Consider the following 15,745-nt stretch of genomic DNA (forward strand, 5'->3'; position numbering starts at 1 on the left):
TACAAAATATTTTCATGAACTCGAGAGAATGGATAATACATTACATATCTCCAGAAACAAACAAGAGTAAGGAAACTCACTTCTGTGTCACTTCCATTAAAGAGAGCTTTCGTTCAGTATGGACATCCCCAACTGAACTCGTCCAACAACACTCGATGGACTCCAGGTTTTTACTTGTGCAGCAGAAATCTTTCACAGGCGTGGGTTTATCTTAAATATAATTCAAATACTTTCACATTAACGCGCCAACAAGAAATTAAATTAAAATATTTATGCATATATATTTTGTTTATAGTTAAGCCACATCGTACTATCTGCTGTGTTCACCGAGAGGAATCAAAACCCAAATTGTAGCATTGTAAATCCGCAGACTTATCGGGGGACTAAATTACTTGTCTTGTACGCATATAAAGTTTAAAACTGTGCAACAAAAGTATTATAAAAATACAAATCAAGAACGGTGATATGCTGATAAATTACAACTTATAATATGGAAACGTTTTTCTTAACTTTATGTTACTTGCACGAAATAACAGCTATAAGCTAAATAAATAAATTGCTTTCAAATTATTTTCTTTGCTTTGAATGGAATAATAGTGTTTTTATTAGCATGTCGAAATGCACAAGTCCCTCGATAGGTCAGCGGTAATTTTATGGACTTAACAACGATAACATTCATAGTTCGATTCCTCGTGGTGGAAAGAGCGCAGATAACCCATTGTGTAGCTTTGAACTAAGAAAATAACCTACTTCACAAAGAAATTTAACTAACTCTTTAAATTTTAAACAAGTTATTCCACAAAGCTTATATGCACTATGTTGGAGTTACCTTTTACCCGCCCCGAGTAACACCTATATGTACACAAATTTGAAGAATAAGTATCGTTAATGATTGTAATTTATTCTCATAAAGATCAACTCAAACATCTTGCAGATATATGACAATTCATCGCCACCACAAGAGACCTGGTCTTGTTTTTCGACAAACATTTATGGAGAGTTACTAATGAGAAATGAGATTTCCCAAACTGATCTGACTTATGAAGTTGCTAATCTGAGAATAAACGAGTCTGCGCATTTTTTTTAAACTACGAAATTTACAATTGTGGTGATGATAGAAAAATGATATCTATCTTACTTTGCTTTGACATTCAGATAAGTTTTTTCAATAAAATTCAAATATAATCTTCCCATCTTTGCAAATATGAAAAAAAAGCTAACACACCTATATATATATAAAACGGTGGATACAAGATGAAACTTACATCCTACTGTCATCGTAGTGATACCAATGTTATATCTTTTCACACCATCGGAAGACACGAAACAAAAATATTTCCCGGAGTTTTCAAGAGTAGCGTTAGAGATTTCCAGTTGTGCTATGAAGGGATTTAGAATATGGACAAGACTTGAAGGCAAAGGTGAATCTTTGAATGAAAAACTAATATTAGTTGATGTCCAGTTCTGAATATAATTCTCATTGATAGAACAACTGATGGACAGGATAGACCCCACATGGACGTCTTTATCCTTCGTTATACCTAAAACAAGAAAGAGAAAAACAACATTTCGTTTTTCATTTATTTTTGCTTTTAACATATGAAGCCCACGATAGTGCAATTATCAAAACTAACTCTTTAAGAAATTATCTTTAAAATATTTATTGAATTAAATTGATGAACATGATAACTAAAACTAAACAGAATTTTGGGTTAATTTTCGTATCAAAAATTACTGCGAGTTTTCAGCAGTACGATACAACTAAGTAACTACGCCTACGAAGACCAACAGAAAGATTAAGATAAAAGTAGATGAAATGTTAAAAGAGAATTGTGATCTATCTTTATTTCTTACTAGATATTTTACACTGATACTAAATCGTGGATGGTGAATGAATATGCGGTATTTGCTTACAGAGTTGAACTATTTCTGTCATTCTGCAACGAAAGCTGTCAGTTGGATGTTTGGACAGATTCCTTTGTATGGGTAATAAAAGTCAGTGAAACATTCATACATCTCTGTTGGTAATGTATGCTAGTAATTTTATATATATAATAAAGTGATCTATTCGTTATGACTTTACTTTCGATAACAAATCTCACACACTATAATGAACAGATTCTCTCCAGATTGTGTTACATGAAACATCAAAAAACAATTTTTCTTAAACGAGTTACTTATTTATTCGTCATAACTATCCATCAAAACACAATTTGTATAGTTTTGAAAACAATAGTTCCTGATTAACCCTAACCAATGATGAACAGATTTATGAATCAGAATAAAACTAAAGAAAGGAACTGCCAAAGTAGAAACATAATTTATTACATAATCATACTCACATCCATATTTTTCACAAAATTCACCTTCACCTTTAATCATAGATAAAATAAAGGAAAATGCCACTGAGAAAATGAATGTTGCTTGATGATTGACGTTGATCATCTTTTCTTTGTCTCCTCCTCCAAAGACCTCTCAGACGACTCGGTCAGTCTTCCAAGGCTTTGTTCTCTACTGATAACATCAAACAGGCTTTATATTTTGAGGAAATATTACTTCAAACTGTTAAACAGTAAATAACGGAACAATATGGTTTCCCAGACATCTAAATTTAATATTGTCACCCATGTTGTCCCCAGAGTGGCACAGCGGTATGTCTGTGGACTCACAACGCTAGAAACCGGGTTTGGATACCCGTGGTGGGCAGAGCACAGATAGCCCATTGTGTAGCTTTGTGCTTAATTACAAACAAACAAGTCATCCATGTTTGATATTGAACTGTAACTCTGAGAAGCACTGAGTCTAGATTACAAATGGTCGACTGTTTCTCTCTTCATTTATGCTCAAGATTGATATATCAGTATGTAGTATTTTTAGCTAAACAAACAAAATCTATAATAACAATAACTAAAAAGTAAGTAGATCAGGGAATTATACTAAAACAATATTCTTTCACAGAACCTTTTTGATTTACATTATTAAAAAATAATAATTTCTTATTTCCGAAATAATAATTCTGTAGGTACCTTGCATAAAATAATACTTAACATAGCTCCTATTCGAAATACTTTATCACAATCTTTTAAGAATGAGAAGAATTTCGAAGATTAGTAACGTCTGTACATATATAAACCACGATAGTGGTTCATAATAGGGATCGCACATAAAGTTGCTCAAAACTGTAATAGAACATTCGGGCAAACACCATCTTAAAAAGCAGACTTATTCTTGAAACAACACCCAAAACCTTCCGTTGCAATATTTAAGACCACCCAAACATTAATAACAAGCAAAGTAAGTAATTTTACGATTATTAGAGAAAATCAAAATTGGCCAATTTATTCATATTATTATAATTATTAATACTATTATTTCATAAGCCTAAAGCACAATTGCCTGGGTATTTTGCCCCAAAACCTAGACAGATATACTATACGAATGCTATGAATGTTCATGGTTTATTTAAAAGTTGATTTACATGGTTATAAATACATAATACACGCGATGTTGTTATGAACGCCTACCTTTGTATTTGACGTGTGTTTACACGAAACCTTAGGTACAAAGTCATCTGGCTCAGTAAATACTTTCTATGAAAGACACAAAGCTTTGTTTAAAGCGATGTTTTTAGACAGATTTGTTTTATTTGAAAAGGTTGCTTTTCTACTGGTAAAATGTTAAACGCACTTAGTGGGGTTGTGTCTTACTCTAGGCACATGTTTGCCCATTACTGTGCATTAAAAAGCCACAATACAAGATAATCAATGATTAAAATTTTAAAATCTACAAATAGGAATCGTGAAAACGTAATCAAACACGGCTGGAGATCTAGTGATGACAGTTTGCTCAAGCTACAAATCCCTATTATGATTCCACTTTAAAATTATTGCAAATGATATCTACTGTAGTCTGGGATCACACAGAAATTTTGCAAGTTCTTCACTTTCCGACATCAAAAAATGGGGTGCTTTACTAGCATGCGAATTAATTGGAAACTAAAACTCGTGCATTTTCTACCACATTAATTGGAAACTGCCAAGTGAAATGTTCCCGATTTTGTTGATGCATATTGTTACTCGAGTCGCTATTGTTCATCGTTACTCAGTTTGCTGTCTCTACGTGTATTTCCGCTAGGATATTTCAGCAAGATTTTATCAGTGAACAATTACTATAGTAGATTTCCCTACTAGGACGAAAGTGGTGATTCTTTCTACTGTTTTTTATACTTAGCTGGAATGCGTATTCAGCATTTATTATCACTACATATAGCACTATTTCATATAGCTATTTTTACATAGTTGGTCTTGAAGTAGCAGTTGCAAATGTCAATAATTGGCGACTTACACTAAGTCTATTTTCCATGCATTATGTGTGTTGCATTATTCTAGAAAACAGTGTGACATTGATGGAAAACTGTCATTAAATCTATCATAATACAATCTTTGCCTTCAAGAGGGTTCTTTGAGAACAACTTTACATTTTGTTTGTTGTAGTTGCGTACCATTACGTGCGTTTATCCTTTGTTGTACATTTTTTACTTATTTTGAATAAATTTAGTGTGGTGGTTGGGTGGAAAAAACCCAATGCAGCAGCAGTAAATTGTTGAAAAACATGTAACATTCAACTGAACGCATATGCACGTATGTAGCTTAGAATTTATTCTCCATAAATTGACATAAAAACTTAAGAAACAAGATTAGTAAAACTCTCTTCGCTCGGCATGGCCGGGTGATTAGGGCGCTCGACTCGCAATCTGAGGGTTGCGGGTTCGAATCCTCGTCCTACCAAACATGCTCGCCCATTCAGCCGTGAGGTCGTTATATAGTGATGGTCAATCCCACTATTCGTTGGTAAAAGAGTAGCCCAAGAGTTGGCGGTGGGTGGTGATGACTAGCTGCCTTCCCTCTAGTCTTACACTGCTAAATTATGGACAGCTAGCGCGGGTAACGCTCGTGTAGCTTTGCATGAAATTCAAAACAAACAAACAAAAACTGTCAATTTAAGGAGAGTGAATAGAGATATTCAAAAAATTACAGAAACAAGTTTAATCAAAATGCAAAGATTATGTTTTCAAGTCTACAATTAAAGAATCTAAAAAAGTAAATAAACAGGGCTGGAAATAGTGACTAAATTATTTTCTCAAGCTACAAGTCCCTATTTTGAATCCACTGAAATTGATAAATACTGTAGACATGGAGTCAAAATAGGGACTTGTAGCTTGAGAAAATAATGTAGACATTGTTTCCAGCCTTGTTTGTTTACTTTTTAGAGTCCCTAGTTCTAGGCTTGAAAACATAATCTTTGCATTTTGATTAGACTTGTTTCTGTACTCTTTTAACGATCCCACTTCTCTGTGGTCTTCATTGATCACACGCCTATTTTTTTCCATCGAGGACGTTAGGTAATGTTTTCGTAAAAGTTCTAATGTCCGATGTGAATTCACTAAGTTAAATGGTTTGTAATGTTCGAAATTTATAAATGTTCTTGGTCAAATCTCTGAAATGTCCCGATTAATAATCATTATAATAATTACAGTTATATCTTCCGAACTTTATAGTGTACCAACTATTGCAAACCAATAATAGATACTGTTTTTTTTTTTTTGGTGCGTCGTGTTGGTTATATTTATAGGCGTGTGGAGAGTTTCTCGAAATTTCAGCTTCCGCAACAATACTAATGCTACACTAGCGTATATGTACAAACATATATTGTTGATTCTTACGTTCGAGAATCTTCTACAACTTTAGAGTATAGGCGGGAATTTCGCAATTCATATTTAACAGTATAAGTTATGTACATTTCTAAATATAAGTTTAACTTAAACAAATATCGATAATAAAATAAATACATAATAGTAAATCTGTCACTTAAGAAACAATCATTTTTTGGAAAACGTGCTGCAAATCGTCAAATTCGCAGTGACTGAAATATATCCACAAGTGATCAAGAAACATTTATATCTAAAGCGTGCTCTATACACAAGTAAAAACTTTGAAAAAGATGTTTTACAGGAGCCTCACATCGCGTTTGGCGCTAATTTCTTTGGTGCAAAGCACCTCAACATTGGGATTGTACTGATTTATGGCACACCTCGTGGACTGGTTTGCATTACATTGGTCATTTTCAAAGTGATGGTAGATTAAAATTCGATTATAATTTTGTTCTGTCAACTGCGACATTGTCTGCAATCCGCTCATAACAAAGGCCAACCTTTTCAAGTAACAGTAGATACAGAATGTATCAAACATCTGTCGAAGTCTACGATAGTAGTAGATCACTAGCATTCTCCCTACCCATTCCTCCTCTATCCTTATCATGCCCTGTTATTTTTTTAAATAGTAACTTATGTACATCTATCAAAGTATCTTCCTTTTGATCTTATAAAAGAAATATACAATCAAACAAACAAAAAGATTAAAAATAGTAAGTCGAACATTTTTTATCAATCGCTTATCGTTCGTCAAGACGGGAAATATCGAAAGTAACTAATAACAAAAATGAATACCAGCCATCGGGGCCTAACTTTGTTGGAGATATGGGGAAGGAGGCGGAAAAAAGCCTAAGTCAATGTAATATAATTGGTAGTAATAGTGTACGTAAGTCAACTATGAAAAGTATGGGGCACGTGCCCTTTCTGCCCCATGTGTTAGGCGCCTGTGATACCAACATAGTTGTGGTACGAGTCCAAAGCTCTTCAGTCACTGATAACGTTTTATAAAAGACATTTAAAAAAGTAAAACAAAGAATAATGATTCACTTGCTCAAGAGTATTGGTTTGAACAATATTATACAACTACTTGACCTACTTCAGTCTAAGTCATGTGGCGTTATACAGATAGCAATTACAATCTACTTTAGCTGATAAATACTACAATATAAAGCCAACTGTACAGGTGCAGCTGTTTCAATGGTTAGAAAATTAGGAACAAAAGTCATCTTTATCTCTTTTCTGCTTTGCCGTCACTCATTTTTCTCACTGTTAAATTGAATTTCACAGTTTACAGTAACAACACTTGTCACAGTTTTCAATGTCATCATTGGCCAAATAGTCATTCGATAAACAAATATCCAAAAAGAGGGTAATGACTAATTTTATTAATCCTTAGCACTCTAAACAAAATGCGTTTCCACTTAATATCTGATAATTCAAGACTGGTATTAATTTATTGTTTGTTTTGTTGAATTTCGCGCAAAGCTACACGACGGCTATTTGCGCTAGCTATCCCCAATTTTGAAGTGATAAACTAGAAGAAAGGCAGCTAAACAACACCAGCAACTGCCAACTCTGGGCTATTCTAATCGAATAATGGGACTTGACCATCACTCTTATAATGCACTCACGGTACCAAGTGGAAAGCGCGGTTTTGTATGTGTATGTGGTAATGGGGCGCGAGCCATGAACCTCGGATCCACAGTCCGGCATGCTGTCAACACCTTGTCGAGCATGACTTCAGGACTAATATTAGGTCGTCAAGAAGTTAGATGAAAAAACCTGAACAACTTATATATCAAAACAAAATATTTATCAAATGAAATAATCTCCATTCTTACCGATGATGCTTATCCATCTTATAATCAGGTTGTTAATGCCCTGATTAAAGAAGTCACTTGGCTTTGAAGCAAAAACTTGTCGATGTCCTTTTTAACACCTTTCACATTTTCATACGTTTTACTCATTAAGATGGTGCTGCAGCGAACCAAAAAGATGGTAATCTGATGGTGCCATATCTAGAGAATATGGTGGGTGGGGAAGAACTTCTCAACCCAACTCCATAACCTTGTGTTGCGTCAAACGTGCCACATGTGGACATGCATTATCGTGGAGACGAAGAACACAGAACACCTTTCCGATTGACGAATGAAGGGTGTTTCTGATTAAGGGCTTGATTTAAATGTTTCAGTTGCTGATTATAGATCTCTGCATTGACGGTTCGCTGTGGATTGAGGAGTTCGAAATGAATTACTCCTTCGATGTCCCACCAAATGCAAAGCATCACTTTCTGCGAGATAGAGTCCAGGTTTTGGGATCGGAAGTGGTTTTTGTCTAGGACTGAGTCATTGTTTTTGGCGTTTAATATTCGCATAAAGAATCTATATTTCATTACCGGTGACAATTCTGTCCAAAAATAGTTCGCGCGCCAGAAGAGACGAATCAACGTTCACATGTTAGAAACGATGATCATCGGAGAGTTCTTGAGGCACCCAAACACCCTCTTTATGGAGTTTTCCCATATTCCTTAGATGTTTACATACTGTTTCATGAGATATGCAATTTCAGGGCCACTTCACGAGTGTATTGTGTTGCCTTGGGTTAGACTCAACAAGCGTCTCCAGAGCATCAATATCGATTCCAACATGTTGGCCCTGCCATCACAATTTTTAAGGCTAAAGTCACCTGGACGAAATTTGCTGAACTATCGTTGACACTTATAAACGTTCAAAACATTTCCATAAACTTCTTTGATATTCTTTTGTGGTCCCTCAGTGGCACAGCGATATTTCTGCGGGCTTAGAATCAGGGTTTCGATACCCGTGGTGGACAGAGCACAGATAGCCCATTGTGTAGCTTTGTGCTTAATTACAAACAAACAAAATGTTATTTGTGGCTACAGAGACATTGTTTCCCTTCTACATGCCGAATGTATGTCTTATCGTGTGCCATCACTATAAGAGATTAGAGTATACTAAACTTAACACATTATATAGGCTTCACTAACGTGACGTTAAGGCAGTTCGTTTAACTATTATATGTGATGTACGTTTCTTTGGGGGTGGTTAATGAAAGTGTTCCAAAACGCGGCATTAATTTCTTGACGACCTAATATAAACATATATCTTCTTCTTATTTGAAAAGGAAAGAAAGTAAACATGTAGTACTCAAAACCCCCAATGACCACAGCTGTAACATACACTCTGAAGGGTGGAACGTATAACAGTGTTACATATACATTTAGTACTGTAAAATTAGATATATCGATAGAATCATTTTTCCCCTGAACCAACACTTTATCAACAACAGTTTCAAATAACTGAATTATCAACTAACAAGCGTGAAAAATAATAACTGATATGCCCCCAGTGGGTCAATGATGATTTATATAGCTTAAAACCAGGTTTTGATACTCGTGTTGGACACAGCACAGATAGCCCATCATGTATTTTGTTCTTAAGAACAACAAAAAACCTTTACTAATATGTTTTAAATCCTGTTAAAATCTCCAAGAAAAATATCATGAATAAAAAAACAAACAAAACTCTCAAAACAAAAACGAAAAAAAAAAAAAACTCTAACTCGTGGAAAGTTCTAGAAGTACGTTTACTTCGACTTTTGAATTTATAGATTAAATATAAAAACATGCTGCTGCTGCTCACTGGTAATAACAAACAAAGTCATATATTTTCCTAGTTGTTTTCCCCTAGTTGTAAAGCAGAGAAAACTGGAAAAATTATTTCAAGCATATGTCTATCAAGGGTTTGTTTTACATACTCTTTTAAACTTTAGAAATGCCCACTTAAATCAACCACTTACGCTAAGTTTTGTTATTTTGAGAGAAAATCCATAGTGTGTTCGCCTCGGGGAATCGAGCCCCGTATTTTGGCGTTTTAAGTCCGTAAACTTACCGTTATCTCACTCAGGTACTTTACATTAAGTTTTATTTTTTAGGTGATGTAATTATTCCTGCTAAGAATATATGTTGTGGGTCATGCTAAGCCTTATATACACGTTTGAAATATTTTTTCCAACAGATGTTAAATTTCAAGGTAGTCCTTATGTTGATATTTTAAATGCGCTTTATGTTTCATGTCAGTTTTTATGGACAATTTTATAATGTCTTGTTCAAACAGATGTTGAATTTGAAACTACTCCTTATGTTGATGTATTAAATGCCCTGTTGAAATAACTTTGTGTTTCATGTCAGCTTTTATGAACAATTTTATATCTTATTCAAACAGATGTTTAATTTGAAACTAATCTTTATGTTAATGTTTTAAATGCCCTGTTGGAATACGCAGCGTGCTTCATGTTAGTTTATGTGGATATGTTAACAATATCCTGTTCAAACAGATGTTGAATTTCAAGGCAATCTTTCTGTTGACGTTTTAAATGCCCTGCTGAAGTGCAATGTTTCATTTTAGTTTTATGGACATGTTTGAAACATCTTGATGTCATACAATATATGTTACGTTTTTGTGTTTATGTCTTCACTTGTATTAAAGATAGATTTTATCCATATATACGAGAGAGTCGCGAGTTCGAATCCCCGTCGCTGAATATGCTCCTCCTATATGTTTGCCGCCTGGGTCGACCACCTGAGTTTAAAAAATCTTGGGTTACGAAATTACCAGCCGACCTCACACTAGTTGGGATTGAGGTCGTTACAAAGAAAAAAAAGGCTAGACTACGCTGATTTTTGTATACACAATTACAACACTCTGCATAGTGAATAACGTGGTATTCGTCTAGCTAACAGGTGATGTATGTGTTCGTAAAGGTTTGTCTAAACACGTGTTATGCTTTGTGGTGATACTTACTAAATATTTGAAAAAAAATAGTTGTTAAAGCATACATTATGTTTCACTATGCTTTTGGGTGCATACTTAAAATATGCCACCTATACGCATAGTATGTCTTTGAATATTTTTAGCTTTATTTTCGTTTATTTGCTGCTAAACAAAAAATATACAATGGATTATCTTAGATTCTTTTTTTTTATGCTCGAAGCAAAAACAGTTAGACAAGTTTTATTAAGAAAACACTTTATACGTGTATATTTTATGCTTATAAGACAACTTAAACATATGTGCTTTGTGTTTTCACTTTTTAAGATAGTGTGCGAGCTATCCATCTTTAGGAGACGTGGTTTTTAATCAATCTAGACTTTAAAGTTATTGTATCATTGGTATTGAATCGTTGTAGTCGATTCTTCTGTCTTTAGTCTAACTATAAACTACAATCAGTTTTTATATAGCGATACAAAAAATAAACCATCAAATCTTATTATAAAACTTTCCTTCTCAAAGACTCTTTTGGCCGAGTATGCCGGGCTGTGTTTCGGAAGGTCCTAGGTGTTAACCTCGAAATGCTGCTGTATTCTTTCTGTACTTTCAACTGTTCAGACGTTAGAGCTGTGAACAGTCAATTCCGCTATTTTGTTCAGAGAGGCTGTTACATGATTTCTTTCCTCTGTTCAACAGATATCAGTTGGACTTGGTTATATCTCATCCTTAAAGTCTCTGACCTAGCTGCTTAGCCAATACGTCGCACGTCGTGTAACTCAGTTTGAAGACACCAAACAAACTTAATAACTCATTAGACCACAGTAAGAACAAACTCAAAATGCCATTTGAAAGTTTCAAAGGAGGGGTCACGGCACACGAAACGTTTGAGAAGAATTACATGCGTATAAGCAGCCATTAATAATTTTTGAGAGGTACATCCATAAGAGCATGCCATAGAAAATATCATGTATCACGTTCCAGATGGATCAGGTTTATTAGGTTCTATAACACTTTTTAAAGGAGTGTATTTGTAAGGGCATTTCGAAGTTTGAAAGTGGGTCACACTAAATATAACGTTTCCAGTTCCAGAAGGGTTAAGTTTCTTATGACCTAACAAGCTTTTTATAAGAGTACACCCGCAAGGATATTCGAAGTTTGATATAACGTATCAAGTCCGAGAAGGTTCAGGTTTATTAGGTCTTATAACGCTTTTTAAGTAGGTTCAGAGCTGTAAGAGTCCATCAAACGTTAAAAAGGGACATATATCTACAGACATGTCAAAGTTGAGAGGAAGGTTACAAGGTTTTCGCTAGTATGAAATATAACAATTTATTAAGATTTGTAAATATTGTTGATGTTACAAACGCTGTGCTATATTGCATATTATTACACCTTATGAATTTGCCTTTTTTAATTAATCTATAATAACACACATATTTGAGAGCAACATAAATAACTAATGTTGACCTTTCGTTAAAGAATAACTGATAATGCTAATCTATTAACATTATAGATATTGTTTGATATAGTATACCACAATGACTACAGACAGCTATTAGTATGCTTTATCTACAAAGAAACACCTTTACAAATTTACTTAACAAAAGACCTTTTAAGTTATATTATTCTCTTCATAACTGTTACCAGTACCCGTACTGAATAAACCACGTGACGAGTGATTATATACATGGTAATAGCAACACAATCGAAAACAGATAAGAAACTACCAATGCAGAAGCGATGATATTATATTTACGCAGTGGTTGTTACACCCAACACTAAGACGTGTTCATCTTAAAATCAGCCTTCTGAGACATAATTTAATTAATGTCAACATTACGTGAAATATTCATAAAAGTCTTCTTTTACTTCGACTTTCAACATTACTTCCTTCAACAAAAATGTATTAAAACTTTCACAAAAATATTTATGGTATCTAGTTAACACACATTTCGACAACCAGGCATCAGCGTTCACAAATGCCTTATCCGTAAGGCTTTCGAGAAGATAGGGCGGAGGTAATTATATATAACAATGTTACAAAATCTATTAAATTAGTGTTTGTTTCAGGGTTTAACTTCTTTCTTTTTTTAGGGTAACTTTATTTTTATTTTTATTTGCTTCGAACAGCCAGAAAAACTTTTACTGTACATGGTAAAACTACAAGAATCAACATGTTAAATTCCGAGAGTTTCCAACTGTTTAATTGTGCGTTCGCATAACTGTATAAGAAACAGAAGGATTGTCTTGGAATTTTTATCATTCAGTGAAATAAAAATCACTAGTTATCATATAAGAGTTTCATCCTTTTCTTTTGATGTTGGACTAAACCATAAATAATTCAACTTGCTAATCTCTAAGTAATTTTAATCTGTTGCCCTCCGTAAGAAATTCCTGTGTATAGCAATAAGAAGTTATTAAGTTTTATAGAAACATGTACATCATGTTCATAGCGAAAGTCTAACAGAAGCTACTTACGAAGGTTAGGTTAGGTTAATAAAGCCTACATTAACTTCTGCTTTGGGAAGTTTAACTTGTGTTATTATTCTTGAGGATTGAAAGCTGATTGGTTCTTTGTCCTTTTAACTTTTCCATACCAGCTGAAAATTTGTTATTTTGAGCGAAAAATCAGTAAAAAATTAACTAATATCATAACGAAACACTAATTGGTTTGTGAATCAATTGTTTAAAAAAGTTTTCTGTTTGAGATAACTCCAAATTTACTTGTTCTTATCAAACCCTTTTATTATCTTATCCAACTTCCAGTGTCACAGATATGAAAAGGTATGCATACAAGATTTCTCAGTGTCACAGATATCTAGAATTATACCTACTTCCCCGAGTTATGGATGTCTAGTATTATACCTATTTTTCAGTGTCGCAGATGTTTAGAGTTATACCTACTTCTCCGAGTCACGGATGTTTAGAGTTATATCTACTTCTTACTGTCACAGATGTCTGGTGTTATATACACACTTCTCAGTGTCACAGAAGTCTATTTCTCAGTGTCACATATGTCTATAGTATATACACACTTCTCTGTGTCACAGATGTTTAGTGTTGAATACACACTTCTCTGTGTCACAGATGTTTAGAGTTATACCTATTTCTTACTATCACAGATATTTAGAGTTATACCTCCTTCTTACTGTCGCAGATGTCTGGAGTTGTACCTACTTGTCAGTGTCATAGATGTCCAGTGTTACATACACACTTCCCAGTGTCACAAAAGTCTAATTCTCAGTGTCACAGATGTCTATAGTATATACACACTTCTCTGTGTCACAGATGTTTAGAGTTATACCTATTTCTTACTATCACAGATGTTTAGAGTTATACCTCCATCTTACTGTCACAGATGTCTGGAGTTGTACCTACTTCTCAGTGTCACAGATGTCCAATGTTATAAACACACTTCTCAGTGTCATAGATGAGTTATGTATGTCGAAACTCTCGGCAACCATAATTTTATAACTTTTTAACAAGTATAATCTTTCATTATATGCTGTCAAGTGACGACTATACATTTCCAGTGTATTCAGCAACTTAAAATTGGTTCAGATAGTTCATAATCATACCAGAAGATATACCGGTGCGATTCACGGTGCGAAGTTTATGAAAGTTAATTTGTTTTTTCTGCAATATGACAGTTTCAGTATAAAAACTGAAAGTACATTAGAACAAAATATGCATGTCCACAGAGCGTGATTATTTAAGTAATATTTTATTTTCTATTTTAGTTGTTGTTTTGTTATCAAAAAGCAATAAGTAACATGTCACTTCAGAATCTTTACTGAATATAAATGTGTCTATCTTGGAAGTATGTATAAATAATGTGCGAAAAAGATTTCCCTCAAATGATTAACGGGATTTGAAAAACGAAATTCAATTGTAAAATTAATGTTTTACCAGTTATGTACTAAGTATACTAGTATTTTGTTTATTTGTTTGTAGTTAAGCACAAAGCTACACAAAGGGCTATCTGTATCGAAACCCGGTTTCTAGCTGTGTAAATCCACAGACATGCCGCTGTGCCAGTGGGAGCAGTATACTAGTAATGGCCGAAAGTACATAGATTGTAGTTATAGTTGTATACCCCATGTAATGAAAAAAGAAACTGGAGAAATCTCATCAACATCCCTAGTGGCCACCCAACCCCACACCATTGGCTGATATTTATTTAGCAATCGCTGGAGCTATGAATTTATGCATTTTAAAGTAACACTTTTTTTTTTCTCACATCCCAAATCGTCCCTGTTGATACTGAATAAACCATATTTGACAGGTTTAAATGCAAAAGTTTAGAAAGAATTAGAGGGCAAATATACAAACGTCTCTCAGTTATAGTAGAATTAATGAATAAAAAGGCTGACGTAGGTGAATATTGAGTAGATTCACGCGTCGATCAATAAACTACAATCTTAACAATAGTCTCAGTTTTAGTTTCAAAACAAACAAACACTTCTAAGATGTGGTTCTGATATTCTTATCTTCTCACAAAACTGTTTGTGTTTCAATTTTATTGATTCCATTGTATTTTTGCCTAAAAATGAAAACATTCCTATATAACATTGCAAGTATGATTTTGAGTATCCCCAGTATTATTAGTATGCAGAATATGTATATACAAAATTACAACTTTTAAAAGCGTAAAAGAATAGCAGCTAATAAAACTTTCAACATGTATAAACAGGTAAAGAAAAATACTTTTGAGACAACTTGATGTAATCAAAATTAAATATATTTACCAGAAAATTCAGGATCAAGAATAAATTGTACAAAAAATAATAATAATTCTATATAGTTATTGTCTAAATAAAGCACAGTTTTTTATCTGACAAAATTTAGACATCGGCAACACCGTATCTTATCAGGATTTTTTTTTTGCCCCCCAGTGGCACAGCAGTATGTCTATAGACTTCTACTGCTATAAATCGGGTTTTGATACCCGTGGTGGGCAGAGCACAGGTATCTTTGTGCTTAATTACAAACAATAACAACAACCACTTTTTTTATCTGACAAAATTTAGACATCGGCAGCACTGTAGCTTACCAGTTTTGTTTTGTATTCTAAAAAGTGTTTGTTTGTTTTGAATTTTCGCGCAAAGCTACACGAGGGCTATCTGCGCTAGCCGTCCCTAATTTAGCAGTGTAAGACTAGAGGGAAGGCAGCTAGTCATCACCACCCACCGCCAACTTTTGGGCTACTGTTTACCAACGAATAGTGGGATTGACCGTCACATTA

At 34.0% G+C, this 15,745-nt stretch overlaps 1 protein-coding gene across 1 annotated transcript in view; it reads right to left on the reverse strand.

The window, feature by feature from the left end:
- The window catches only part of LOC111085741 (cytokine receptor-like), a 37,437-nt gene that overhangs the window by 21,051 nt on the left and 641 nt on the right, over nucleotides 1–15,745 (reverse strand). The window contains exons 2-4 of the mRNA XM_022385732.1: nucleotides 2,343–2,514; nucleotides 1,266–1,541; nucleotides 81–210 (exon numbers count right to left, since the gene is read on the reverse strand). Of these exons, the coding sequence (XP_022241440.1) occupies nucleotides 81–210; nucleotides 1,266–1,541; nucleotides 2,343–2,445 (509 nt within the window). The 5' untranslated portion in view covers nucleotides 2,446–2,514. The remainder of the gene's footprint in view (nucleotides 1–80; nucleotides 211–1,265; nucleotides 1,542–2,342; nucleotides 2,515–15,745) is intronic.

Source organism: Limulus polyphemus, unplaced genomic scaffold (assembly GCF_000517525.1).
Source record: "Limulus polyphemus unplaced genomic scaffold, Limulus_polyphemus-2.1.2 Scaffold587, whole genome shotgun sequence".
Classification (NCBI taxonomy): domain Eukaryota; kingdom Metazoa; phylum Arthropoda; class Merostomata; order Xiphosura; family Limulidae; genus Limulus; species Limulus polyphemus.